We start from the raw sequence: 26,007 nt of genomic DNA, 5'->3' as shown, positions 1-26,007 counted from the left end.
TCCCCAGCAGGCTCCATGCCCAGCGCAGAGGCCAACATGGGGCTCGATCTCTTGACTGTGAAATCATGACCTGAGCCAATATCAAGAGTCAGATGCTTAACCAACCAAGCCACCCAGGCACCCCTTTTTCTGTATTCTTAATGTCTGAAGCTTTGCACTGATATACTTAGCTGCCATTTTTTTAGATTCACTGTACTCAGCATGTGGAGACTTCTTTTCCTCAACTCTGGAAAATTATTTTGTATTATTTCTTTGGTAATCTCCCTTCTGCTTACTTTTTGACCTTATTTTCTAGAATACACGTTTGTTGGATGTTGAACATTCTGATGAGTCTTTTGTTCCCTCAGAGTCACTTTATGTTTTCTTACACTTTCTAACTTTCCTGAAATTCATCTTTTAACCCTTCCCTTGAATCTATTATTTTTTTTACATTAACAAGTATAATAATGTCTGCAACAGTTTTTGTTTTGGGGGTTTTTTGTTTTGTTTTCTTTGTTTTTTACCCTCTGCTCCTTTTGCTAACACTCTCTTCTTGTTTTATGGATGAAACATCTCGTCTTCCTGAGAAACTACTCATGAAGGATTTTATTGTGCTCCTTGTGACTAATGTTGTATCTTTTCTCAGGTGTTTTTCCCCACCTCTTGTTTACCTTAATTTAGTCTTTATCAAATGGCTTCTTGTCCTTTCATGTTTATAAGAGTAGTGCTCAAAAGCTGATATGGGTCTGCAAGCAAGGGCCGAGTTGACTGACCAGCAGAATTTGTTTTCAGGATCAGTTGAGTTAAGTTCGTTGCATCCTTGATGCTACAGTGTGGTGTCTTCTCCTTGCCACTACTGAATCTCCTGCTGGTGACAGAGACCCCTGGTGACATTGGGCACTGGGCATGTGAGTGGAGATATGGGCAGAAGATCAGCCAGCTCCCAATGAGCCCTCTTACTTTCAGCACCCCCTTCCATCACACCTAACATTTCCGAACCCCTGGTGCATGTCTCCTTCGGTGAATGGAGGCCCGCTCTGTGTTGTAGTTTCCTGTGCCCTCCTCTGGTACTTTCCACTCTTCTCTAAGTCCAGTCTGCCGTAAATTGATTGCAGTCCCTCACTCTCCAGTGACATTCAACATTTGCTCAGTGTTCCAGGTTTATTATGTTTTCAATAGCTTCATAATTATTTTAGAGAAGTCTTGGGAAGAAGAGAAGGTAAATGAGTGTGGCTAGTCTGCCATTGTCAATCGGATGACTCACCACCTGCTTTTCAAACTGCTTGGCTGTATAAACTTGGCCCTTGATTTGTTTCTCCTGGGACATGGTAATGGCCAGCAAAGCAGTCTGAATGCCAGTTACTGCATAGACATGAGACATATTTGGAGGTATCTACCATGTGTCCCTATGTCTTTGTGTATGCAAATATGTATTCTGGGGGCAACACAATTCTACTTCAATTCTAAACTCTTGATAAATTTAGAAAACATTGAAACCATGACTTCTTACAAAATTCTCCTCTACTTCAGGATGACTGGATAGAATAGATGAGGTTAGCAAAAGTTACCTGTACTCCTAGGACCTGAAAACAAGGAGAGGACTTAGACTGCACACAGCCCAGTCTCAAACCACAGACCTCTGGCAGCAAATATAGTGTATGCCCCTCCCAGGACTCCCAGCATCCTTCTGACCATTTTCAGGCCAACCCAAGCTTAGGTGCACTTCTGCTTTTAATAGCAGCTCTGGTGTTTTAATAACACCTGCAACTCCTTCCCCGCCTCATACAAGGAGAGACAGAGTTTATGCACCCACCTCGTGCGCATCACCCCACTTTGCCCCGCACCAATAAGCTCAGCCTTTTTGTTTAGGGTAGGACCGATCTGGGCTTCCCCGTGGGGTCCACCTGAGATTATCCTAAACTGCCTGCCTTTCTTTCTCTGCCCTGCCTTCTCCAGTCCCTTACAGCTCCCCCACCCCAGGATGCCTTCCCTAAACACCACCTACATATGACTGTATCTCAGCCTCACTGGAGGTGATTTGGGCTGGAATTACTGATAGACCTTGTGTTCCTTCCTAAACAGCACCTTAATGAAAACCTGGCCAAACTCACAGCCAAGTTCGAGAAAGCAACGGCAGACAAACTCAAATGTCAGCAAGAAGCTGAAGTGACCGCAGGCACCATCTCCCTTGCAAATCGCCTGGTGAGTGTGAACCTCAGCAGCCTGAGCCATAATTACATTAGCTGAGCTTGTCAAGTGCCACCGAGGTACAAAATAGATGAGCACAGCTTAGCACCGCTTTGACTTGGGGGAAAATATTAAAATGTGCTGAGATCTGGGCGCGGGGAGAGGGAGGAACAGATATTACAACGTGCTGGGATGCAGGGACTGAGTCCTGAGAAGTGTGCGTATGCACATGCCGGTCTGGTCAAGAGACTTTTCCTACAGAGACGTTTGGGAGAATGGGATCCCTTGATCTATGAGACAGTGGGATGAGACGTGACACATTTATATGTGTATACACGCATCGACCAGAGAAAGCCTTTGGAGACAAAGCCAGCCACTCAATAGGCAAGCTTAGCAGCTCTTTGCTGTGTAACGTTTGATGATAAAGGCATGACCAGGATGAGGAACTGAGACAGAAGTAGACAAGAATGACCTCTCTTGACCCTGAGCATCTGTGAGTGTGACCTTGCCCAGATGTGTGTACATACACTCACATGTGTGTGCACAAACGTACGCATACACAGCAGGCTCTGGCCTCCCTACGAGAGTAAAGCTGAGGGTCCCCACAGGGTGTTTGTCTTATGAATGTCTGCAACTACCCTGAATCTTAGTGATGTAACACAACAACCATTTCATTGTCTCTTGTAAGTTTGTGGGTCAGGACTTTGGGCAGGTTTCCCTGGGTGGGTTCTCAGCTCAGAGTGGTGCCTACTGGGGCCACTCAGCATTCCTTGTCTAGTGGCTGGCTGGTTTGTCACACATACTTTGGCAGGAACCACTGGAAAGGCAGCTCTCTCTCCGGTAGGGCACCTAGATATCTCACACGGGGTCTTGGGGCTCCAAGAGCAAGCGCTCTAACAGACAGGAAGTAGAGGATCCCAGTCTCTTAAGGTCTGGACCAAACGCCAACACAGTGTCCCTCCTGCTGTGTTCTATCAGTTAAAGTGGTCACAGGTTCAGGGAGGGGGAGCGTAGGCAGGAACTCTTTTTTAATTTTATATATTTATTTTAGAGAGAGAGAAGAGAGACTATGGGAGGAGAGGTGGAGGCAGAGGGAGAGAATCCCAGGCAGACTCCTCACTGAGCACGGAACCCAATGTGGGGCATGATCCCATGACCCCAAGATCATGACCTGAGCCAAAACCAAGAGTGGGATGCTTAACTTCCTGAGACACCCAGATGCCCCAGGTGCCAATTCTTGAGGAATGGAGTGTCAAAGAATTCATACCCTTTTTGTAACCCCCCCGTGGCTTATATCTCCTGTCCTGTATTAGCTAAGACCCTACAAGGCAAGGTCCGCTGGGTATGATCTCTCTTCCACAGAGAGCCTTTCCAGCTCCCTTGTACCCAGTGAAGGGAGATGGAGTCAATACCTTTTGACTCTGATTCCGGCCACTGTGTGTTTCTACAACGAAGCCAGATTTTCTCATTTAGGAAGAAACGAGTGACAGCAGTGGTGGAAATGGGCCATGCTTTGGTGAGGAAAGACGCTGGCACAGAAGTGTGTCTGTGCGGCTGTTTGTTGGACCTGCTCTTGCTGCATCTCCTTGACATGGTCATTTGAACTGAACAGTTTGGTCTAGAGACAGCTCCTCTGAAGATGGGCAGGAAGCATCCCGGACCTCCTCGCTGGCCTGGCTTCCATTCCATTTTCTGTCTGGTTTCCAGAACTTAGCATAGCCTTCTTTGCCTGGCTGAAGCAGTTTCTGAATTGTCCTCTTGGAAGGCAGGCATGGTGTCCAGGCTCTGAAGCCAACCCACCTCCAGGGTGCGGTGAGATAATCCAAAACGGGCCTGGGAGTGGCTGGGTTGGCCAATCCTTAAGGTCTCTTCCAGCCATGACTCGGGAGGTCTGCCGTCTTTCGAGGAAGGATGAAGGCCAGTCAGTGTTGACAGAGACTCAGCACTAACATGTCCATAGAAAGGAGGCCTCTCCTCCCCTGGAGAGGGGTGACACGGAGAGGTATGCCACGCCAAAGTGGAGCAGGCAGAGTCAGGACACATTCCGGCATCTTGGTTCTTTGTGCACACCCATGGTCCAGTCCCTCTAACTCTGTCTTCATCACCATGTCTCTGGGCCCACCCACTGTGAATTATTTATAGTGCCTGGCAGTGATTTTATTTTCTGGAGAAGGGGGGCACACCATTTTCTAATAGGTTCCGCAGCCCAGGCACTGAGCTAAGTGACAAACGTACTGGTCACATTTAATTTTCTCACCAGCCTTTGGGGGTGGGTGTATTTGTCTCCAAGCCTATGAAGGGCAGAGCCTGGAAGCCTGTGCTCCAAGACCGTAATCCATCCACAGCCCATACGATGCATAGCACAAAACAGGTGTGTTTACTGAGTGTGCGTTGTGGCCGGGACAAGTCCCCTTTGAGCAAAAGGGCCACTTAAGTAATGTTCCGAGTCTTCTGGTATCAGACATGCCATGTGCATGCTCTGTGACTGAGTCCACGGTGCTGTGTAGAGTCTGCAGGATGGTGAGCCTTCTCTCCCCTCTGGTCTCTGAAACCCCAGGTGGGAGGACTTACCTCTGAGAATGTGAGGTGGGCAGAAGCTATACAGAACTTCCGACACCAGGAAAGCAAGTTATGTGGAGACATCTTGCTCACCACAGCTTTCGTGTCCTACCTCGGCTTCTTTACAAAGAGGTACCGGCAGAGCCTCATGGACGGGACCTGGAGACCCTACCTGAGCCAGCTGGAAGTACGTACATCTGAATTTCTCCTGACCACACCGGCCTGGGGCTACCAGTGAGCTCACATGATGCTAACTGTACTGCTCTTCTCATTCCTTCTTGCCTGCTTCCTCCCACCACTCCCACCTGAGCATCCCCCCTGCATTGGGATGCAGGCTCCCATGTCCTTCCATCTGCTCTCGCACATTCCCATCCACTGCCCTCTGGGCCAGCCGAGGACAGCGTCTCTCCTCTCCATTGGGCTCTCCAGGGACACTCTGATCCACTGCCCACCAGGCTGCCTCGAAAATAGAAAACTCGAGAGGCACAAGAAGCACCCTGTGTGTTCCCTCCAGTCTCCCTGGTCTTGAGCCAAACTTCAGAGCCAGGGAGGGGCCGAGATTCTGCATTGTCCCTGGTCATGGGCACCCAGACATCTGCAAGCAGACAGCTCCTCCTCCTTCTGCCTTGTGTCCTCAGTTTCTCCCCCTAGAATAAGTTGGTGGGTTTTGCTCTCAACACCTCCATCTCTACAGAGACGATGAAGATAGGGGACATGCTGGCCCTACAGCCAGAATAATTCCTAACTTTGTCCACTTTCCCCTCACTCATCGTCCTTGATCTACTGAGGGTTCCTCACGTCCTCCTTCTCCATGAGACAGGAGGACGGAAGTTGCCCACAAAGAGGTCGCCGTCCAGTGCAGGAGATTAGGTGCATGAAAAGCAGCTGCAGGAAGAATCAGCCCCAAAGTTCACCATGTGCAGGGAGTGCTGTATTCCAGAATGTGTCTGTAAGCAGTCCTCAGGACGTAAAACCCATGCTGTCTGGTGACAGTTGGTTCCACGGATCAGCTCCCCAAATCTTACTCACCCGATGATTTGTTAAACAGCGATATAAAAAGTATTATGGAAATAACACCTGCATGCGTGCTCTTACAGCACTAGGAAAGAAACAAACATAAAGCCACCGCCTGTCTCTCAAACACTAGAGGAAAGAAAGTTATCAAAAGGACAATCATTAACTGAGTGCATGAAGGTGAAGAGCTCAATGGCAGCTCCAATGGGATTTTTCTGGCTTTGTTTGGGGTTTTTACGCATTTGGGGGGCTGTGACCCAAAATGGCACTCTGATGAGACTCATGGATTTCCTCTCACGGGAATGTCTGTGGTGCATAAAATGGACTCAAGATACGTTCCTGATCCCAGGGTAAGAACCTCCAGAGGTAGATCTTGCTTTCAAGGTTTGTTTGATGGTAGCGTGCTGGCTGTCCATCACCCTCGTGAGTGAGACTAAAGGAAAGGGGATGGATAGATTGGACGGCTTTCCCAAGGTAACAGGGAAGACAAACCACAGAGGAGAGAGGGACAGAGAGGTTAAAGGGTCATGTGTGTGTGAACCTCAAAAACATTCTTCTAAGCGAAAGCAGCCAGCCACAAAAGGCCACCCGTTGTAGAACTCCATTTATGTGAATGATCCATAAGAGATATAGAAAGTAGAGTAGTAGAGGCTGGGACCTGGGGTAGAGGGGAAGGAGAAGTGACTGCCAAAGGGTATGGGGTTCCTCTGGGGGTGAAGACACCATTTTGGAACCAGATAGAGCTGGCCATCACACACAACATCATGATGGACCCAATGCCAGAGAATCAGGCCCTCTAAAATGGTTCACTTAAGTGACATGAATTTTACCCCAATTAAAAAAAAAAGTGTAGGCATGAAGTGTGTCCCCAGTAGAAAATATTAGCTGTAGAAGAATTAAATGAATTGAGAGAGGTCAACAGAAAATGAAAAGAAGGAGTCTGGGACACACATGGAGGCCACAGAGGGAACCAGGCCCTGGGAGGCATCCTCAGGCCCGGAGGTGTGCTGGCGGGCTTCCCAGGATGCACCAGCCAGCACGTCTGCAGGGAGAGGTTATGCGGGCAACCCCAGAAGTGGGGGGTGGTCTGAGCTGGGAGAAAGGGAAGGATTTCTGGTTCTTTGCAAGCTGGGCCTCTGTTAGCACGTGGTAAGTGCCGTGTGTGACAGGAAGGGTGACATGGCACAGGCAGGGTAGGCCTTGAGTATGAAAACTCAGGGGAAAAGAGACCCTATTAGCATGAGCAAGGGCAGAGAGGAGCCTGTGGATAACGCACATATAACCCATGCTAGAAATTCAGTTTTGGTGAGTACTCCCAAGAACAAAGGCTCACGGAGGCCGGATCTCCGCTGCTGTTCCTCCATCAAGAGAAAAAAAAAACAAAAAAAAGCTCTCAGGACTTGAAGAAAATGCTTCCAGAACTAATCACGCAGCCAGAAAAGCACTCTTTGGGGGGATTTTGATCATGCTTTTGAAGGAGTATTGGCAACTTCGGGAGTTCCCCCCGGCCCCAGCTGAGGAAGCCTGCTTCTGCTCTGATCGTGTGTCCCCTTCCGCCTCCTCAGGTCCCCATCCCCATCAACCCCACCCTGGATCCCCTGAGGGTGCTGACGGATGACGCCGACGTGGCAGCCTGGCAGAACCAGGGCCTCCCCGCGGACCGCATGTCCACGGAGAATGCCGCCATCCTCCTCAGCTGTGAGCGCTGGCCGCTCGCAGTCGACCCACAGCTACAAGGCGTGAAGTGGATCAAGAACAGATATGGCGAGAACCTCCGGGTCACCCAGATCGGCCAGAAGGGGTAGGTGGCTGAGCACATTGCTTCTCCATGTCGTGTGTGCAGAGGGGACAAGAAAAGTGTCCTGAGTGGATCTTAAGCCCCAGTGGGTTGTTTCTGCCTTCCTGCTCCTTCCACGAGGTTTCTCTTGTTTTTCTTCCCATTTTAGGAAACCTATCAATGAAAGATGCGTGGGTTCCAAGTCTCTGCTTTTCTTTGCCATGAGAAATTGTGTGAGTGCCTGTGTGTGTATGTGTGTGTGAAAGAGAGAGAAAGAGAGCCTCCTGACCCACCAGGAGTCCTGTCTCCACCATCTGGCATCACCCTCCCATCTCTCCTTGGACACGTCCACCCCGAACATCACATTCCACGGGCAAGCAAAATTCTGTTTCACAAAGTCTCCCTTCATGTTTAGCCAAAAGCACCTGTCTTAGCCCATCCTAGAGCCCACTTCTCTGCCCATTGTTCTCACCTCCAGCCCAGAGCCCCAAAGAACAACATTGTCTCTCCTCGGGAATGATGGGACATTGCAGTTGGATACATAGCGACCAAGTCAGTTCTGAACCTTCCAGAGCTCTGGCACCTGCCATGTGGCCTCATACGTACCCAGTGGGGGAGTTACTACCCAAAGGGCCATGAACAACGCTGAGCATGTCTATCCAGCACCTGCCCCAGGCCTCAGCACCTCCAACCTCATGGCTTCAGTACCTGTGTTAGAACCTAGCTTTACATTTTCGATTCTCAGTTCCTGTTCTGTGCCGTCAGGACACACGAGCGGGATAGGATAGGGCAGTGGCGGAGAGGGCCAGGGACAGAGATCATTTGTGAGGTGGTTGGTATGTGCCAGTCCTCACATTAGGAACCTTATCTCAAATGCTTTCCTTAATCCACATAGCTGATAAGGTTAGCATTACTGGTACCATTTCACATCTGGGGAAACCGAGGTTCCCAGAAGCAAATTAATGTCTACAGGAGTACACCATTTTAATTTTTTTTAAGATTTTATTTATTTATTTTGAGAGAGCATGAGCGGGGGGATGATCAGAGGGAAAGGGACAAGCTGACTCCTCACCGAGCAGGGAGCCTGAAGTGGGGCTCAATCCCATGACCCTGAGATCATGACCTGAGTGGAAACCTGAGCCTCAGATGCTTAACCGATTGAGCTCCCAGGCGCCCCAAGAGTATACCATTTTAAAAGCAATGTTCACGCTACATCAAAAACTAATTATGCACTATACAGTAGCTAACTGAACATAATAAAAAAATTAAAATAAGAGCGATGTTCATAGCAGCATTATCCACAATATTTACAATGTGGAAGCAACTCAAGGATCCATCGAGAGAAGAATGAATGAACAAGATGCGTTGTACCCATACAATGAAATATTATTCAGCCTGAAACAGGAGTGAAATTCTCACACCCACTGTAACATGGAAGCTTGAGGACATTCTGCTGAGTCAAATAAGCCAGTCACGAAAGGATAAGTGCTGTATGGTTCTACTTGCATGAGGTTCCTAGAGTTGTCAAATCCACAGAGACAAAAAGTAGAATGGTGTTCCCAGGGGGTGGAGAGGAGGGGTATGGGGAGTTATTAGTTAAGGGGTACAGAGTCTCAGTTTTGCAAGATGGAAGACTTCTGGAGATGGGTGGTGGTGACAACAATGGGAATATGCTTGATGTCCCTGAACTGTACAGTTGGAAGCCGCTAAGATGGCAGGCTGTGGGTGATGTACATTTCACCGCAATTATAAATTAATTTATTGAATGTTCTTAACAGCCGATGGAGGCAGTGTTTGAAGCAGGTAGTCCTCAGTTAGAAACCCAAGGTTTATCTACTCTAACATACAGCCGCCAAGGTGAGTCTTGCTGCTCTGGTCATACGTCCCAAATGTGGCTGCCCAGAGGTCCAGATCAGCCGGCATTGTTTAACTCAAATGCGCAATGTTACAAAAATCATTAAACAGAGCAAATATTGGCTACCAACATGGATCCTTTCTTCTAGAGAGGGTACGATTTAAAATGAATCCCAGGGCACATCAGGGTATATTTATATCTGTGTCATGGGCCAGATAATCTCATCTTGGCCTTTTCCCCACACTTGGATCAAAGCTTTCTCTTCCAGGGGCACCTGGGTGGTCCAGTTGGTTGAGCCCCTGACTCTTGGTTTAGGCTCAGGTCATGATCTCAGGGTCGTGAGATCGAGCCCCACATCAGGCTCGGTGCTGAGCATGGAACCTGTTTCTCTCCTTCTCCCTCTGCCCAACCCACCCCCCCCAACTCATGCTCGCTCGCTCTCTCTCTCTTTCTCTCTCTCTCTGTCTCTGTCTCTCAAGGAATTAGAAAGATTCCTTTCTAATTAGCTAACAACCGTACCTTAGACACAGGTGCATTTTCCTCTTTGCTCGTTCTAGATCCCTAGTACCAAAGACAGTGCTGACACACAGCAAGCCCACAGTAACTATGTATCCATTAATTCTGTGTTTCTGTGCATCCACTTTTCTGTTGGATAGTTTTCTGGATTTGTTGTATATTATCTGAATATAAATATTCTAATACACACAGTATATGTTAAGACTCCTAAGTATAGTCTCCATTCATCATATGAATGGAAATTTGTTCCAGGTGTCATTTGCCTTCTGATTTTATTTGTGGGGTTTGATCTATGACAGTTTGGGGGGGGGCTTTTTTGTTTGGGGGATTTTTAAGCCAGGAATGTCATCCATTTCTTCTGTACATCATGCTTAGAGAAGTCTTTCTCCAGAAATTATATAAATATTCACCTATATTTTTTAGGTTTTTCTGTAAGTTATTTTTTTTACATTGAAATCCAATCACCTGAAATATATTTTAGGCTCCTATAGAAGATACAGACCTAATTTTCATTTTCAAGTAGTTAGCCCTTGTTCCAGTACCATCTATTAAATTCTCCATCCTTTCCTCAAATAATTAGAGATGACAGTTTACATTAAAGCATTTTATTAAGCAGTCTTTAATCTTTTCCATTTATATAATACTATACTGGTCTCTGATTACCTAGGTTTATATTTGGCAACATTTATTGTAGTAAAGCTCATTACAAAAGTAAGTAATGTATCGGGGCACCTGAGTGGATCAGTGGGTTAAGCCTCTGCCTTCGGCTCAGGTCATAGTCTCAGGCTCCTGGAATGGAGCCCCACGTTGGGCTCTCTGCTCAGCAGGGAGCCCGCTTCCCCCCCTCTCTCTCTGCCTGCCTCTCTGCCTACTTGTGATCTCTCTCTGTCAAATAAATAAAATCTTTTAAAAAAAAAAAGTAATGTATTGGGGAAAAGTTACATTGTTAAAAGGGGGGAGGGGTTGTTACAAAATAAAAGAAATTTAAAACTCCTGTGATTCATGCTTCAGAGAACTCTGCTAACTTTCTGGTAGCTGAAATCCTTTCAGATTCTTCCTATGTATCTTATACATAGGATACCATATACCTATGGTTCAAGGTTTATAAAATATTTTAGTATTAGGTACCATGAGTCCTTCCTCTTCTTTTTCAGGAACTTTTAATTCTTTTTTACCATCCTTATTCTTTTACTAACTTTAAGATTTATAGTCAGTCTCTGTAGTTTCGTTGTTGTATGTTATTTGAACTGGAGTTTTATCAAACTTACCAGTCTATTTAGAGAAGAATCAATGTTTTAACATGTTTATTAAACTCTGTGTAACTTTGAGAAATTTTAAATAATCTGGGTTTGACAATTAGTTGTTAAAGAAATTAAGGTATATCAGTCGAGCCTCACACCTGGTCATAGAAAATTGTTACAGAAGAATATTTAATGACCCGGGAAAATGTTTCTGATACATTTTACCTCCAAGAACCAAATTATAAAACAAATATGGAAAAAAAAATAAAAAAATAAAAAAAATAAAAAAAAAAATAAATAAAACAAATATGGGTCTTAGTGAACAAATATGCTGTATGAATCCACTAATAAATAAATACAAATGCAAACATAAATTATAAATAAAGAATAATAAAAGGAATCAACTTGAAAATATATCAAAACACACTTTCAACACCAAAATGTGAATGACCAATGAGAAGGTCACATTCATTTTCATATCCTTTTTTATATTCTGTCATGTTTCCTTATTTCTGAAACTGCACAAGATCACAGAAATATACGTTTAAATAGAGGAAACGGGGCCACCAGAGTCAGCCCGGGGAGCTGCGCCCCATACATCTGCCACGGAGGCCGTGGTTGTCATGTTACATTTCCTGCACATCTGTACCTTAGCACCGGCTCATGCTGCCGGGCTCTCTCCCCAGCTACCTCCAAACCCTAGAGCGTGCCCTGGAGGCCGGAGATGTGGTGCTGATCGAAAACCTAGAAGAGTCCATTGATCCTGTTCTGGGACCCCTGCTTGGGAGAGAGGTCATCAAGAAAGGACGGTAAGACTCTGCTCTGTCGCGGATCCTTCCTGGGGAGCTGGCTCCCAGAACCGTGAGCAGGTCCGCTCTTCCCAAGCATCCCCTCCTGAACTCCTGTCCCATGCTCCTCGCAGCACGCACCCCTCTCTCACTTCTGTGAGGGAAACACTTAGCTGTCCTTGACTTGTAGAGAAAGTTTCTTGGAGTAACTGTGCACCCCTCAGTCATGTCCTTGACTTCCTCCTACATGGGAACAGCGCATGGTTTCAGAGGAATTTTAGAAAGGAAGTGCTCAAAACACAGACTGACTTGTAAGCGTGAGGATTTTATCCAAGCTAGACTCCCAGGTTCTGAGAACTCGGCGCTCTGGCCCTTTGACAAGCCCCTATTGCTTTGGGGCTGGCAAGGGATCAGGGCTTAGCAAGTGTCTGGCAGAAGGAAGAGGATGAGAGAGGAAGAAGGACAGCAGGCACATGAGAGAGACAGAGAATTATCACGGAAGGTTTCTTCACTTCACCCACTGCCCAGGCCATAAATAGTTTTCGATCCGCCATGAAAAAAGGGCGCCCTGTCTTTCAAGCCTGTAAAGCACCTTTGTGAGAACTGTTGGTGTCCTTTTCTGCAAACACTGTAGTGCCATCTGCTGGGAAAGTCTCATAACGTACCAGCCTACTTGGACCACAGTGTGAACGACCCTCCCAAGAGTCAGGCACGCCAAATCAAACATGGCGGCCACATGAGAAAGTCTCTCACCCCCCACACCACCCCCTCCACACCCCCGTGCCCCACATTAGGGCAAACAAGGATCTCAGGGCTCAATCTAGACATGCTTGGGAGGAATCCGAATGTGGCCATATTATTTGCTACCATTGCGCAAAGAAACATCTAGAATTCTGTCCTTGACCGGATCACCCAGGGAAGGCACCCCGCCTCCAGCATGACCTTTCGTGTTCCAGATTCATTAAAATCGGAGACAAAGAGTGTGAATACAATCCCAAGTTCCGGCTCATCCTTCACACCAAGCTAGCCAATCCTCACTACCAGCCTGAACTACAGGCTCAGGCCACACTCATCAACTTCACGGTGACCAGGGACGGCTTGGAGGACCAGCTGCTGGCCGCTGTGGTCAGCATGGAGAGGCCAGACCTGGAGCAGCTGAAGGTACTCAGGCTACCCACCAAGGAAGGGAGGACGAAAATGCTCGGCCCCCACATCCTGCTCGCCATTCCGGGTGAGGTGTGGGGGCTGCTTTTCCTGGAGCTGAACAGCATGGTTCTTTGCTAGACTCTGGGTGGGTGACAAGGGGGTGCCCAGCACCATTTAGCTGCCTGAATGTCAAGTTGGGAAAGAGAATAGAGCAAGGCAAGGACCAGAGAGGCCGAAGACATCAGGGAGAGCAGAAGACACTCTTGTCACCAACAGCAGAGCCTGGCCAAGGGCTAGGAATGTGCTTGGGCCCACACATGAGTCCAGAAGTAATCACCATGGGAGGAGAGGGTCTTAGTGAATGAACTCCGGCTGCTACAACAAAATACCATGGACAGGGGGACTATGTTCCCACCCTCGTGGACCTTACAGTCTAGTGTAGGAACACAGAAAATAAGTGTAAATAAACAAAAATAATGTCATTTGAGGTAGTGACAAGACTTTTCAAAAAAATAATGCATTGTTCTATTGAAGAGTCAGCGAGCTAATTTAAACCAGAAAAGTGGGATGACTGGCTCAGTCAGTTAAGCGGCTGCCTTTGGCTCAGTTGTGACCCCAGGGTCCTGGGATCAAGTCCCGCGTCGGGCTCCCTGCTCAGCGGGGAGTCTGTTTCTCTGTCTCCCTCTGCCTTTCCCCTGCTTGTGCTTTCTCTCTTTGTCAAATAAATAAAATCTTTTTAAAAAGAAGAAAAAGTAGCCGCTAATTTAGCCCAAAGTCACATGACTAATAAATGGTGCATTTGGGATCCTGTTCATCTGTTTATCTGGCCTCATGCTATCTGGCTTCCCGCTTCACCCATCTGAAGGAAGGAACTTGACCCCATAGCATTTACTCATTTAGGATCCTTTGGGTCTCCACACCTGACGCCCCCTTGTTCCGTGTCTGCAGTCAGATCTCACAAAGCAGCAGAATGGGTTCAAAATCACCCTGAAGACGTTAGAAGATGACCTGCTGTCTCGCCTCTCCTCGGCATCTGGGAACTTCCTGGGGGACACAGCCTTAGTGGAGAACCTGGAGACCACCAAGCAGACAGCTGCCGAAGTTGAGAAGAAGGTAAAACTGCCGTGTCAGCCAAGGTTGGGAGGCAAGAACCTCTTCCCAGCCCCTGAGTCCTGAGTTTTTGGGGAAAATAAAGAAAAGAAAAAGAAGTCAGAATTCCCAGATAGCTTTTCTAGGTTCCCAGATTCCTTCTAGAAAGTCCAGGGAGGCGGGATTCCTGTGTCGACCAGTTCACACCCCATGTTAGGGAGTCCCCATCTTCTGGGAGATGGCATTTGGCAGCTCAGCCTCAGGGACGTCTAATGAACATTAAGTCTGTGCCTGGCCTTGTCCTCCGTGCAGGGGACAGTAGCTCAGACTTCATCCTCAGCAGCTTGTGCGATGGCCCTGAAGCTAAAAAGTCACACTGCTGCAAGCGTTGGCTGGTATGGGCATGATCACACCCTGAGAAAACCCACCCGCCCACAAAGATCTCCCAAGTCCAGTGTCCATTAGGGAACTCGGGTGAATTCTCAGGAAGCTCAGCTCTCCAAAATGGTTGACAACGCTGTATGGAGCTTCCTTCTTTTATGTCACAAGGTTTGGAAGGCTTTTATTCCCCCATGGGGGACTGGAAGACAGGACGTGGGGGTGTCCAAGGCCCTCACCCTTTGTGGGCAGGCTGCTGATGCTTACACAGGCTCGGGAACATTCCCAGCCTGCTCCTGGATCAGAGGAGCAATGACGGCCCTGCTCAGAACTGTAACAGTACACCTTTGAGGGAATACACTCCTTGTCAGAGTTTTGGGACTTCTCCAAATATCAAGGCCTCTGTTCTAGGTAGGGATGGGGTAGGAAAAATGAAAAGTAACAATGGGGGCAGGTAGTCTGGCTCATGCCCACTCTGGCATAATAGAAAAATGAGGTTGGAGTGAGAGACTGAGAACAGGGAGGTCCAGCCTCACATCGTCTCCGTGGCCACTGTGTGACTACCGGGTTTTACTGCAGGTTCTCTGTATCTCCAGATATGAGGGTGCAGGGTTTGTACAATAAGTATGTAGAAGTTCCACTGTCTAGGGCAGGAGGGACAGAACCCAACTCACGTATGGTTATATGTGGATAAAAGTTTTAGGGGCACCTGGGGGTTCAGTCGGTTAAGCATCTGCCTTTGGCTCAGGTCATGATCCCAGGGACCCGGGATCAAGCCCCACTTCGGGCTCCCTGCTCAGCAGGAAGTCTGCTTCTCCCTCTCCCTCTGCCCCTCCCCCTGTTTATGCTCATGCTCTCTCTCTCTCTCTCTCTCTTTCTCTCTCTCTCAAATAAATAGAATCTTAAAAAAAAATAGAGGGAGAGCTAGTCCCAATGTGATAGGGTCTGGGACAAACATGAGTCTAGAAATGAGATCTACAGTCCATGGATCCATGCAGGCAACTGAACTAGGGAGACAGAGACTTAAAGGAATCAGGGGAGAGGCAGAAATGAAGGCGATTCCTTCTATTGGTCTCTGTATAACCAGGGGGAGCATGAGTCATGTTCACCTGCTGAGAGTAAAGGAGTGGTGGTGAGGTAGGTAGCTTGGGGAGTGGAGTGAAGGTTTGCAGTTGCTGGAATAGGAATGAAAGGTGACTCAGGAAACACTGTTCATGGACAGCATTAAGAACCCAGGTGAACTGAAAACATATGGATCTATGTATGGATCTCAAGAACGCCATTCTGAGTAATTGTATGATTTTTGTTCAATCCAACCCCTTCTGAGAATCTATGTCTTCAGCTACTGAATTTAACCAATTTACATTTATTAACATTGTTGATAGAGTAAATTTCTTTCTACCATCTTAATTTATGTTTTCTAGCAACCATGCTTAGTTTTCTCTCCTTTCTTGCTTTTTCTTTATTCTCCTCTTTATCCTTTGCTGATTTTAAAGTGATTTACTTTGTTTTATTTTACTGATGAATCTTGTTTCACTTATATATGAAAATTGTATTTCATTTTATGTGTGACTTAACAATATATATTTTGACTTACCAAAGTCTAATGATGTATCTGGCCTCTAACCAAAACAATATAAGGACTTCAGAATGCTTTAATCATCCTTTCCCATCTTCTGTTACTGTTTTATATTTTAGTTCCATGTAATATTCCCAAGGTGGCCATTTTTATGGCCTTTGTTATTTAGATTAACCAAGAAATTCTCAGACCCCATTTCTTCCTTTTGGATTCAATCTTCTTCTAATTGAAGTAAATAATTATTTCGTCAAGGGCCTGTGGATAGTAAATTCTCTTTGATGTTGACTGTTTCTTTGATGAGCTCTGTCTCAATTTTGGAAAATTTTCAGCTATCATAGCTCCAACTGTTGCTTCTTTCTATTCTCTACTTACCTCTCTTAGGTGTATTTTGAATCTTCTCATTCTGTCTGCCAATTCTCACAACCTCTTACATATTTTTCATCTTTTTTCTCTCTGAGCTGCTTTTGTTCCAATTTCCTCTGATTTGTCTTCTAGTTTGCATATTCTCTTTCTGATGCTAGTCCATTCTTTAACCTGTGCACTGGTTTTTCATTTAAATAACTGAATTCTTATTTTTAGAAGTCCTAGTGAGTTGTGTGGCTTTTTTTCAGGCAGTCTGTCTTCGTGTTTCTAATGTCTGGATTTTATGCTTTCTTTCATCTCTACTTCTCTTAAGCAGAAATAGTTAATGGTGAGCTATAGACTATTCAGTGATCTTCAGCTCTTGGAATGCTAATCCTTCTGGGATGTGGGGGAGAGAGCAGAGTGAGGGTTTCTAGTTGTCCCCTTGGGCAACACTTCTTTCTGAAGTTTGTAATTGTTTACTGCAAGCTCATCTTCAAAAGGGGTCATTGTTGTTGTTGTTGTATTTTTTCCTTTGAGACTCTCATGAATTATCATTGGTTTCATTTTTCTGTAGCATAAGGCGGGTCATACGAGGACAGTATTTAGCGGTATGTTCTTTCAGAATCCCTGTCTCATGCTAAGGTCTCTTTTCTCATTTTTCCCTGTGATAAGAAATTTTCTGAAAATAAACTATTCCATTGAAAGAGATCCTTTGACAACATGGGTGGATCTAGAGATTTTAATGCTAAGTGAAGGAGTCAGATGAAGACCAATACCATATGGTCTTTCTCACACGTGGAGTTTAAGAAACAAATGAACAGGGGTGCCTGGGTGGCTCAGTTGGTTAAGCCTCTGCCTTCGGCTCAGGTCATGATCTCAGGGTCCTGGGATCGAGTCCCGCATCGGGCTCTCTGCTTGGCAGGGAGCCTGCTTCCTCCTCTCTCTGTCTGCCTCTCTGCCTGCTTGTGATCTCTGTCTGTCAAATAAATAAATAAATTCTTTAAAAAAAAAAAAAGAAAGAAAGAAATGAACAAAGAAAAAAGAGACCAAAATATAGACCCTTAGCTCTAGAGAACACACTGATGGTCACCAGAGGGGAGGCAGGTGGAAGGATGGGTGAAATGGTTGATGGGTATTAGGAGTAATGATAATGGGTGACGTATAGAGTTGTGGAATCACTATATTGTAACCTGAAACCAATATGCCACTGAACATTACTACACTGGAATTACATTTTTGTTAAAAAGAAAGAAAAAAAGGAAGGAAGGAAGGAGAAGGGAAAGAGAAGGAAAGGGAAAGGAGGAAGGAAGGAAGGAAAGAATCCTCTTTGTGAATTTACATATTAACTCTTTCATAAAAATTAAAACAAAATTCCATTATACTGTTTTCACTGGATTTTCACTGCCTGGAATTCTGGTTTATTTCCAAGTAATATATACGTAAGTATACATACGTACATACACACATAAGTTTCTCTCTTTCTTTTCAAGTTATGTATGTTTTTTTCCACGAAATCTTTCTCATTTGAAATGGAGTTCAGAGCTTGCATGGCCCACACTTCCCAGCGGGAAGAGCTTGTACTCACATTCGTGAAAGATGGAGTATGTTGCCTTCTTTCTCACTCAAGCACTATTTTAAAAAAATACCACAGCATGGAGCACTTAGGTGGCTCAGCCAGTTAAGTGCAAGACTCTTGATTTTGGCTCAGGTCATGATCCTGGGGTCGTGAGATCAAGCCCCACGTCAGGCTCTGCCCTGGGTGTGGAGCGGGCTTAGGATTCTCTCTCCCTCTGCCCCTCCCCCCACACGTATGCGCAAACACAAGTGCGTGCTCTCTCTCTAACTAAATAAGTAAAATAAAATAAATAACATGGCATCTTCCTAACCTTCTAGCTGCCATCCCCCCACCCCCAGACCCTTCCCGCCTCCCCGCACGTGGACCCGTGTATATTGACACAGAGAAGCCAGGCTGACGGGTTGGTTGGAACAACTCACCACTGTTTCCCTCCCCAACAGGTCCAAGAGGCCAAGGTGACGGAAGTGGAAATCAATGAGGCCCGAGAGCACTACCGGCCAGCAGCTGCCCGAGCCTCTCTGCTCTACTTTGTCATGAACGACCTCAGCAAGGTCCACCCGATGTACCAGTTTTCTCTCAAGGTGACCTACACCTGCATTGTTTTGCATAATCATCGTAATACAGCCCCCACAACTCTCCATGAGGTCTTGTCCGTGGTCAGAAGTGACCCCTGCCCCCCAAGAGCTTAAAATAGGATACAGGGACAATCAAAGGTACATGCCATCCGTACCCACTAAAGACCAAAGCAGGCAATGATAGCAGTCCAGCCTTAAATGACTTGTCTTATTACTCTAATATCCTCAAAGCTACTGCTTTATGCTGAAATATTTCTAAACCAGAGACATCAGCAAATTGTAATTTACAATTACAATTAATTGAACTTCACTCACTCGTGAAAAAATAAAGCCCTATAAATTTTAAGCAAGTCACTGAACATATATTTTCCTCTGGGAGGGTATTCAGGAAAAGACCACAGTTGGAGAGACATTGTGGGTAGGAGAATTTCTGAACAACCTCCTTGTTTGACGTAACAGAGGATAGACACCTACACTCAGAGCACACAGCTCATTCTGGGAGGGTAAACTCTGACCAAGTTTGGGGCCAGGGTGTGGGGATGGAAGTGAGCAGGTGGGAAATCAGGACATCTCCCATACCTAGGGCTCACTAAATTACAGGTGGCATTTAACCATTTCTGGGGCCCCTTCCCTCAGCTGCAGATTACATGAAATGTGTTTATAATGTTTTATGGTTTGGGGACACCTGGGTGGCTCAGTCAGTTAAGTGTCCAAACTTTTGATTTCTGCTCAGGTCATGATCTCAGGGTCGTGGGATCAAGCCCTGCATGGGGCTCCACTCTGGGCGTGGAGCCTACTTGAGATTCTCTCTCTCTCCCTCTGCCCCTCCCATCCCCTCTAAAAAATTACTAATAAATATATAATATTTTATGTTTTTATAAGAAATCTAGTACTTGGCCTTGTATTCAGGTCAAAGCAGCAGATGAAAGAATTATGAAGTATTTCAAGACAGTATGAAAGTTAGATAATAAGCCTCGTAACTACAAGATCACTTCTTAGTTCTAAGAGCCATTGAAAAGATATCAAATGAAATCCATGAAAATTTGTGTTCTGAAACATGATGTAAGTTGTCTTGAAACAATAATATCCTGATAGAGGCTTGCTTCATCATTGGAAGCGCTACTGGCGGAGGAGGGCATTGTGGGACCCCGTGCTGCTGTTAAGAATTGCTGACCAGCTTGATCAGTGAAAGCAGATTTAAATACTTAATCATAACGAAATGAAGTGTCTTCAGGGGCACTGAAGCAACAGTACACCCTGAAGCCTTGTGTGATTGGAAGGAAAACCAGCCACAGGAGTCTCCTTGGTCTTGGCTTTGGTCTGAGGTTGAACTTTATAGTTTCTGTTCCAGGCAGAGAAAGGAGAGGCATTCTCAGAGCACAGAAACCAGAGACAGGCCAGTGTGGCACATCCCAGCCCTCTAACTTGTTTTGAGCAGGAATGTGTTCCAGTGTGTCTATTTGCTTTTACGCAAGCAAAAACTCTTCAAGAGCCGGTCGTGAACCAGCTTGGAAGTTCATAACATGGTTAAGATGGAACCTGCATGACTGTGATTTTTCTTCAAAACTCAGCCAAAGGATAAGACAGGGTTAATGAGATTTCACTTGCCAAATGCTCAGGGTGTCCTGAGGTGTCCATCAGTCCAGGACTGATGGAAGACCTGGATCCCTCTGTCATGTGCCTTACATGGAGGGGTCCAACTGTTGGAATGGCGTTTCTCAAAGGAAAGTCCAATCCCCAGCCTGCCAGGTGTGGAGAAACATCCCAGGGGATGGGGTTGAGGGTGGTCAGAAGATATTGTTGCAATCTTCAACATGAATGAAGAAGGAATCCTACAAGGGTTTCAGTAACAAGAAAGACCATGGAACTAGGAAATAAAGGAATTCATATTTTCCCCCATTTTGCGAATGAGGAAATACCGAGACACAGATTTTATATCAGTTCCCATTGAGGTTCACAAACCTGGTCTTAGAAAGACCTAAGACTTTTTTTTTTTAATTCTCTTTTTGAAGCCACAAAAGGGGAATAGAGAAAAGACTAGAAATCTGTATAGCCACGAGTTGAAAAGGCCCAATGATCTCTTGATTTCAATTTTTTTTAATGATGCATTGTATAAATATCCCATTCAAAATGGGCACCTGGGTGGCTCAGTGGATTAAGCCGCTGCCTTCGGCTCAGGTCATGATCTCAGGGTCATGGGATCGAGCCCCGCATCGGGCTCTCTGCTCCGCAGGGAGCCTGCTTCCTCCTCTCTCTCTGCCTGCCTCTCTGCCTGCCTCTCTGCCTACTTGTGATCTCTCTCTCTGTCAGGTAAATAAATAAAATCTTTTAAAAAAAATGTAGCATTCCTAACATTTTTATAAGTGCCGTATGCTTTAAAGAAATGAAAAATTGACTCATGTAAATTTGTATTTCATATGAAAGCCTTCATGTTCAGAAGATGGAGACAAAGCCGGCTGTGCACCCTGCTCCCTGATCGCAGGAAGTGTCTATCAGGAAATAAGGGATGCGTATGAGGACTCTCCAAACAAACACACAGTTCATAGGAAGAAAAACAATACATGAGGTTCTGATCATTCCCAAATGGAAAAATAATTAATTTGAAAATATTCTGAGGGCCTATGACATTTACAAGGGTCTCTTTACAATAATAAATTTGTCCAACACATTTTTTGGTTCTACCATCAAGAATTGTGGAGTTTACTGGCTAGGATCATTAAGCCCAACTTGTTATTGTTGGCTGTGTATACTCTTTTTGGAGGGTTTATCCAACAAAAGTTATTGGATCTAATTTAATGATTTGGGCTACTGGATAATTACTTTTCACTGGTCAAAACTATAGGCTCTCGTCTGTATGCCCCATAGCTTTGCCCTCTTCGTAGCCATGTAATTCATACGAGCAAACTAAGAAAAGAGCTAATAGCATGTTGTCTTGTGGCCTCGGTCCCTTCTTGGCAGGCTATGCTGGGAAATCATTTCTGTGGCAGGCGAATTACAGTATTCTTCCCAGGTAAGTCTACTAGCTATGTACAAAGAGAGCTGTGTAAATTACCAGTGCCTACCGTCCTGTCCCCAGGCATTCAGCATCGTCTTCAGGAAGGCTGTGGAGAAGGCTGCTCCGGTTCAGAGCCTCAAGGAGCGCGTGACCAATCTGATAGACAGCATCACCTTCTCAGTGTACCAGTACACCACCCGCGGGCTTTTCGAGTGTGATAAGCTGACCTTCCTTACCCAGCTTACCTTTCAGGTAAATGTGGATTGAAGAAGTTTCTGGAAAAGAGGTCATTTTCCAGAGCCCAACCAGCAGGAGTAAAGAAAGTTTCTTCTATTCACACCACTTCCCATAGAATGTGATGACTATTTGGCTCTAAGCAGAAGCGTTGGACAAGAAGGTCCAATATGGCGCATGTGTGTTGCCTCACCATTGTCCACTCCTGGTGGCCATGTCTGATCAACTGTTGTACTTCTTGTTTCCCTTGGGTGACCTCAGCATAGCCCTCCATGACCCATCAACCCAAAACTGTCACAAACAATGAAACTCAATGGCCATACCAATAACTAGATCCTTTTTGAGATGCTGTAAGAAATTTACAGCATCCCTCATTATTTATTTACCTCGAGAGACATGAGTTCAATGTGCCACACTTCCAATGTTAACTGCAAATGTCTTTTCATAGCCATGGTAGCCTTGGCCTTGAAAAGGTCCTTGGAAACTCCGATTCTCAAGTGTTTTGGCGCCTCACGGTCGCCCAGTGCCAATTTAAAAAACCTTGTCTTTAACTTATTCTCAACATCAAAAAGGCACAAAAACTTATTTTCTTACATTTATCCCTGTAATCATTTAGGATTGGGAATTTTTTCCATAAGTTAAGTGGGAGCACACATTAGATCGTCTTGAAGGCCTCTTTCTATTCTAAACACCAGATAGTCTATGATCTCTTCTGGGCTGACAACGTTTGCATGTTCCAAAGCCTGAATGCGTGGGGGAGTATTAGCATGGCTTGTCCCACTTACCCTCTTTATTCCCTCTCCTGCCCAGACGAGTATGGCCATCATACAGAGAACTCAGGGCACCTCATTGACTCAGTCAGCAGAGCAAGCAAATCTTGAGCTTGGGTTGTTTGAGCCCCACACTAGGCACAGGGATTACTTATAAATTTTTTAATTTGGATCACCTAGATAGCTTAGTCGGTCAAGCATCCAATTCTTGATCTCAACTCAGGTCTTGATCTCAGGGTCATGAGTTCGAGCCCCACATTGGTCTCCATGCCAAGCATGGAGCCTACTTAAAAAAACGCTGAAAAGGTGATGGGGAGGGCACGTTTTGCATGGAGCACTGGGTGTTGTGCAAAAAGAATGAATACTGTTACGCTGAAAAAATTAATAAAAAGGGAAAAAAAATTAGAAAAAAAAAAAAAAAAAACGCTGAAAAAAATAAAAAAAAAAAAAAGAATTTAAACCCCAGCATGAACTGTCTTCCCTCCTGCCACTCATTACCCCCAAGCCCGAAGGAGCTCTCAGCCCTAGCTTTCTCTCTTCTCTCCTCATAAATATTCTAACCTCATTTTACCAGACCTTTTTCCCTCCTAAGAGACTTTTCCTCAAATTTGCCAAATTATTATTTCTTAGTGAGCATTCCCATCTGTAACCTCACAGCACAGAACACCATTTAAAGGGTGGGGGGAGGACAATTCCCCAAGTACCTCTCAGTGTGAATAGTTAGCTCTGGCCAAGCAGAGCGCTCCACTCTCCCCTGCACACACCTCACTAACTCCCCCTCCAAACCCCCGCCCATTCCTTGGCCCCTCTCTGGAGCACCTTCCCTTCCTGCCCAGACAGCCCCACCCTTTCACTTCTCCAATACCCAGTTCAAAACCACGTATAGAAGGTTTAATCAAATTAATCTCCCCACCCTTGCTTGCTGGCCACCCCCCTATTCTGGAAGCCCTTTTGCATTATTGGCTCACGTAGGCATTTCTGTTTTGCATATATCTGTATGTGACTTTGACATTCTCCTTGAGTCCCGTCATTTGTATGTGTTGTTGTCTCAATGTGATTGCGGGAACATACTCCATGGCATTTGGGACTGATGTACAAAATGCTTGCCAACCACGGTAGCTAGTCACTTACTGTGTGCATTTAAGTCACCCTGACATTTGGGACGGATAACACACACCCAGAAGGGATTTGCACAGACACCCACTTTCTTCCCCACCCCCCTCTTTTGACAACCAAAACTGGTGGCAATCTCTAGGGTTCGAAGCAGCAGTAATTACCGAGTCAAACCCTGAGATCTCCAGAACCCTGTGGCCCCCAACCCCCTAAAGAAACCATTCTTCCACATTGCAGATTCTCCTCATGAACCAAGAAGTCGATGCGGCGGAAGTGGATTTCCTGCTTCGATCTCCAGGACAGACGGGTGTCACCAGTCCCGTGAGCTTCCTCTCCCATCAGGCCTGGGGTGGTATCAAGGTCAGTAGAAAAGGCCCCCCAGAAAGAAGTCAGGTTCTCATCTCTCAGAGTTTTTCCCCTGACAAGTGTCCCCATGATGTCAGCAGGGCTCCCTTTGGGGTACTAGCACAGAGCCGTGTTAAACATAGGCAGGGGTCTTTACCTGGCACCCCATAGCAGAGCTTGCCCTTCCCAGTCCTGCTGGAGAAGCCAGGAGCATGCAAGGCACGGACTCTGCCTCCGGGATGTGGGGAAATGCTAAGATCCCGCAAGCTTCCCAGCCTCAGCAAAACTTCATTTCACCTCTCAGTGCTGAGGGCCAGAAAGTGAGCTCCTCGTGAGGCCTGAGGACTGGCACAGGGGTGCTGCAGCAGGGCTTCCAGGAACCAGACAGATGTCAGGTTCGGGCATGTCCATGAGAGTCTCAACTCCGTCTCCAAGCAGGACACGCATTCCAGCCTGGGATTCTCAGTGATTAATAACAGCTCACACTGAGCACCTTAGAAAGGCATTCCGTTCTCACACCCGGGAGGTAGGCGGTATCTGTTCCCATTTAACCCAAAGCCCATTGTCTTGCTATGTTGTACGGCTTAGTTTGTTGTTGTTGTTCAGATTTTATTTATTTATTTGCGAGAGAGAGAGTGTGCACGCATGCGTATGTACATCACATAAGCGGGTGGGGGGAGGCAGAGGGAGAGGGAGAAGCAGGACGTGGTGCTCTATCGGAGGACCCTGGGATCATGATCCAAGCCAAAGGCAGCCAGCCGACCAACCAACTGAGCCACCCGGTACCCCTGATTTCACTAGATTTTGTGCACGTCTGTGTCTGTGTGTTTAGTTTCTCATACGTGAAGGTCCATGTTCCCACCACCGTAATCAAGATACAGATAATTCCATCCCTGTAGGGATCCCTCATCGTGCCCTTGATAACCAAGACAACCTGCTCCCTTGCCTAATGCCTAACGCCTGACCACCGCTATTTGCAGTTCTCCCTTCGTATAATTTGATCCTCCCAAGGATGTTATGTAAATGGAATCCTACAGTATGTAAACTTTGTGGACTGGCTGGTTCACAGAGCATAATTCCCTTAAGAGCCATCCAAGTTGATTTACTTTATAACGGAATCCCAGAACTTAATATTTATATGCACACTCTCTTCAAAGGGACCATCTTAGGAAATTCAAGGCTAATTCCATTCAGGCCACCATTGCCCAAAATATTTTTCTACCTTCTTTTTCAGAGTCTGCTGCTGTTCTTTTCATCATCTGTATCTAAATCAGGGCTGTATCTAAATCAGGATTCATTAAACTTTCTGCACAGGGTCACATAGTAAATATTTATGCTTTGAGGGCCAGACTCTGTCACAACTACTCAGCTCTGCCAAAGTCACACACAATACAGAAGCAAATGGAAATGGCTGAGTTCCAATAAAACTTTATTTACAAACACAGGTGGTGGGCCAGATTGGGTCTGCAAGCCGTAGTTGTGGTCAAAATAATAAAGGTGTGATTTGACTTTCATTTATTAACTGCATTTATCATTCTGGGTCCCATCTGGCAAATAAGCATAATCTCTTCCAGTCCCTTCCATGTTGATGTAAAAATTGGGTATTCTCTACGGCCATACCACCCTGAACGCGCCCGATCTCGTCTGATCTCGGAAGCTAAGCAGGGTCGGGCCTGGTTAGTACTTGGATGGGAGACCACCTGGGAATACCGGGTGCTGGAAAAAAAAAAAAGTTGGGTATTCATCCTTTCTGATGGAGGCATAATACTCCATAGTATATATGGACCATATCTTCTTTATCCATCCATCCACTGAAGGGTATCTTGGTTCTTTCCACAGTTTGGTGATTGTGGTCATTGCTGCTATGAACATTGGGGTACATATGGCTCTTCTTTTCATTACATCTATATATTTGGGATAAACACCCAGTAGTGCAATTGTGGGGT

The 26,007-nt window shown here is 45.9% G+C and overlaps 1 protein-coding gene and 1 non-coding gene across 2 annotated transcripts in view; both read left to right on the top strand.

The window, feature by feature from the left end:
• The window catches only part of DNAH9 (dynein axonemal heavy chain 9), a 326,713-nt gene that overhangs the window by 235,353 nt on the left and 65,353 nt on the right, over window positions 1–26,007 (top strand). The window contains 9 exon segments of the mRNA XM_045984493.1: window positions 2,062–2,181; window positions 4,724–4,912; window positions 7,305–7,540; window positions 11,815–11,937; window positions 12,873–13,077; window positions 14,011–14,175; window positions 18,470–18,610; window positions 21,681–21,851; window positions 23,954–24,076. Of these exon segments, the coding sequence (XP_045840449.1) occupies window positions 2,062–2,181; window positions 4,724–4,912; window positions 7,305–7,540; window positions 11,815–11,937; window positions 12,873–13,077; window positions 14,011–14,175; window positions 18,470–18,610; window positions 21,681–21,851; window positions 23,954–24,076 (1,473 nt within the window).
• LOC123930302 lies at window positions 25,668–25,786 on the top strand. The gene has a single exon (XR_006816035.1). It is a non-coding gene; the product is annotated as a 5S ribosomal RNA (ribosomal RNA).

This window comes from Meles meles, chromosome 18 (genome assembly GCF_922984935.1).
Source record: "Meles meles chromosome 18, mMelMel3.1 paternal haplotype, whole genome shotgun sequence".
NCBI classification, from domain to species: domain Eukaryota; kingdom Metazoa; phylum Chordata; class Mammalia; order Carnivora; family Mustelidae; genus Meles; species Meles meles.
Note: the sequence above shows the minus strand (reverse complement) of the source record. Positions and strands in the feature narration are given on the sequence as shown.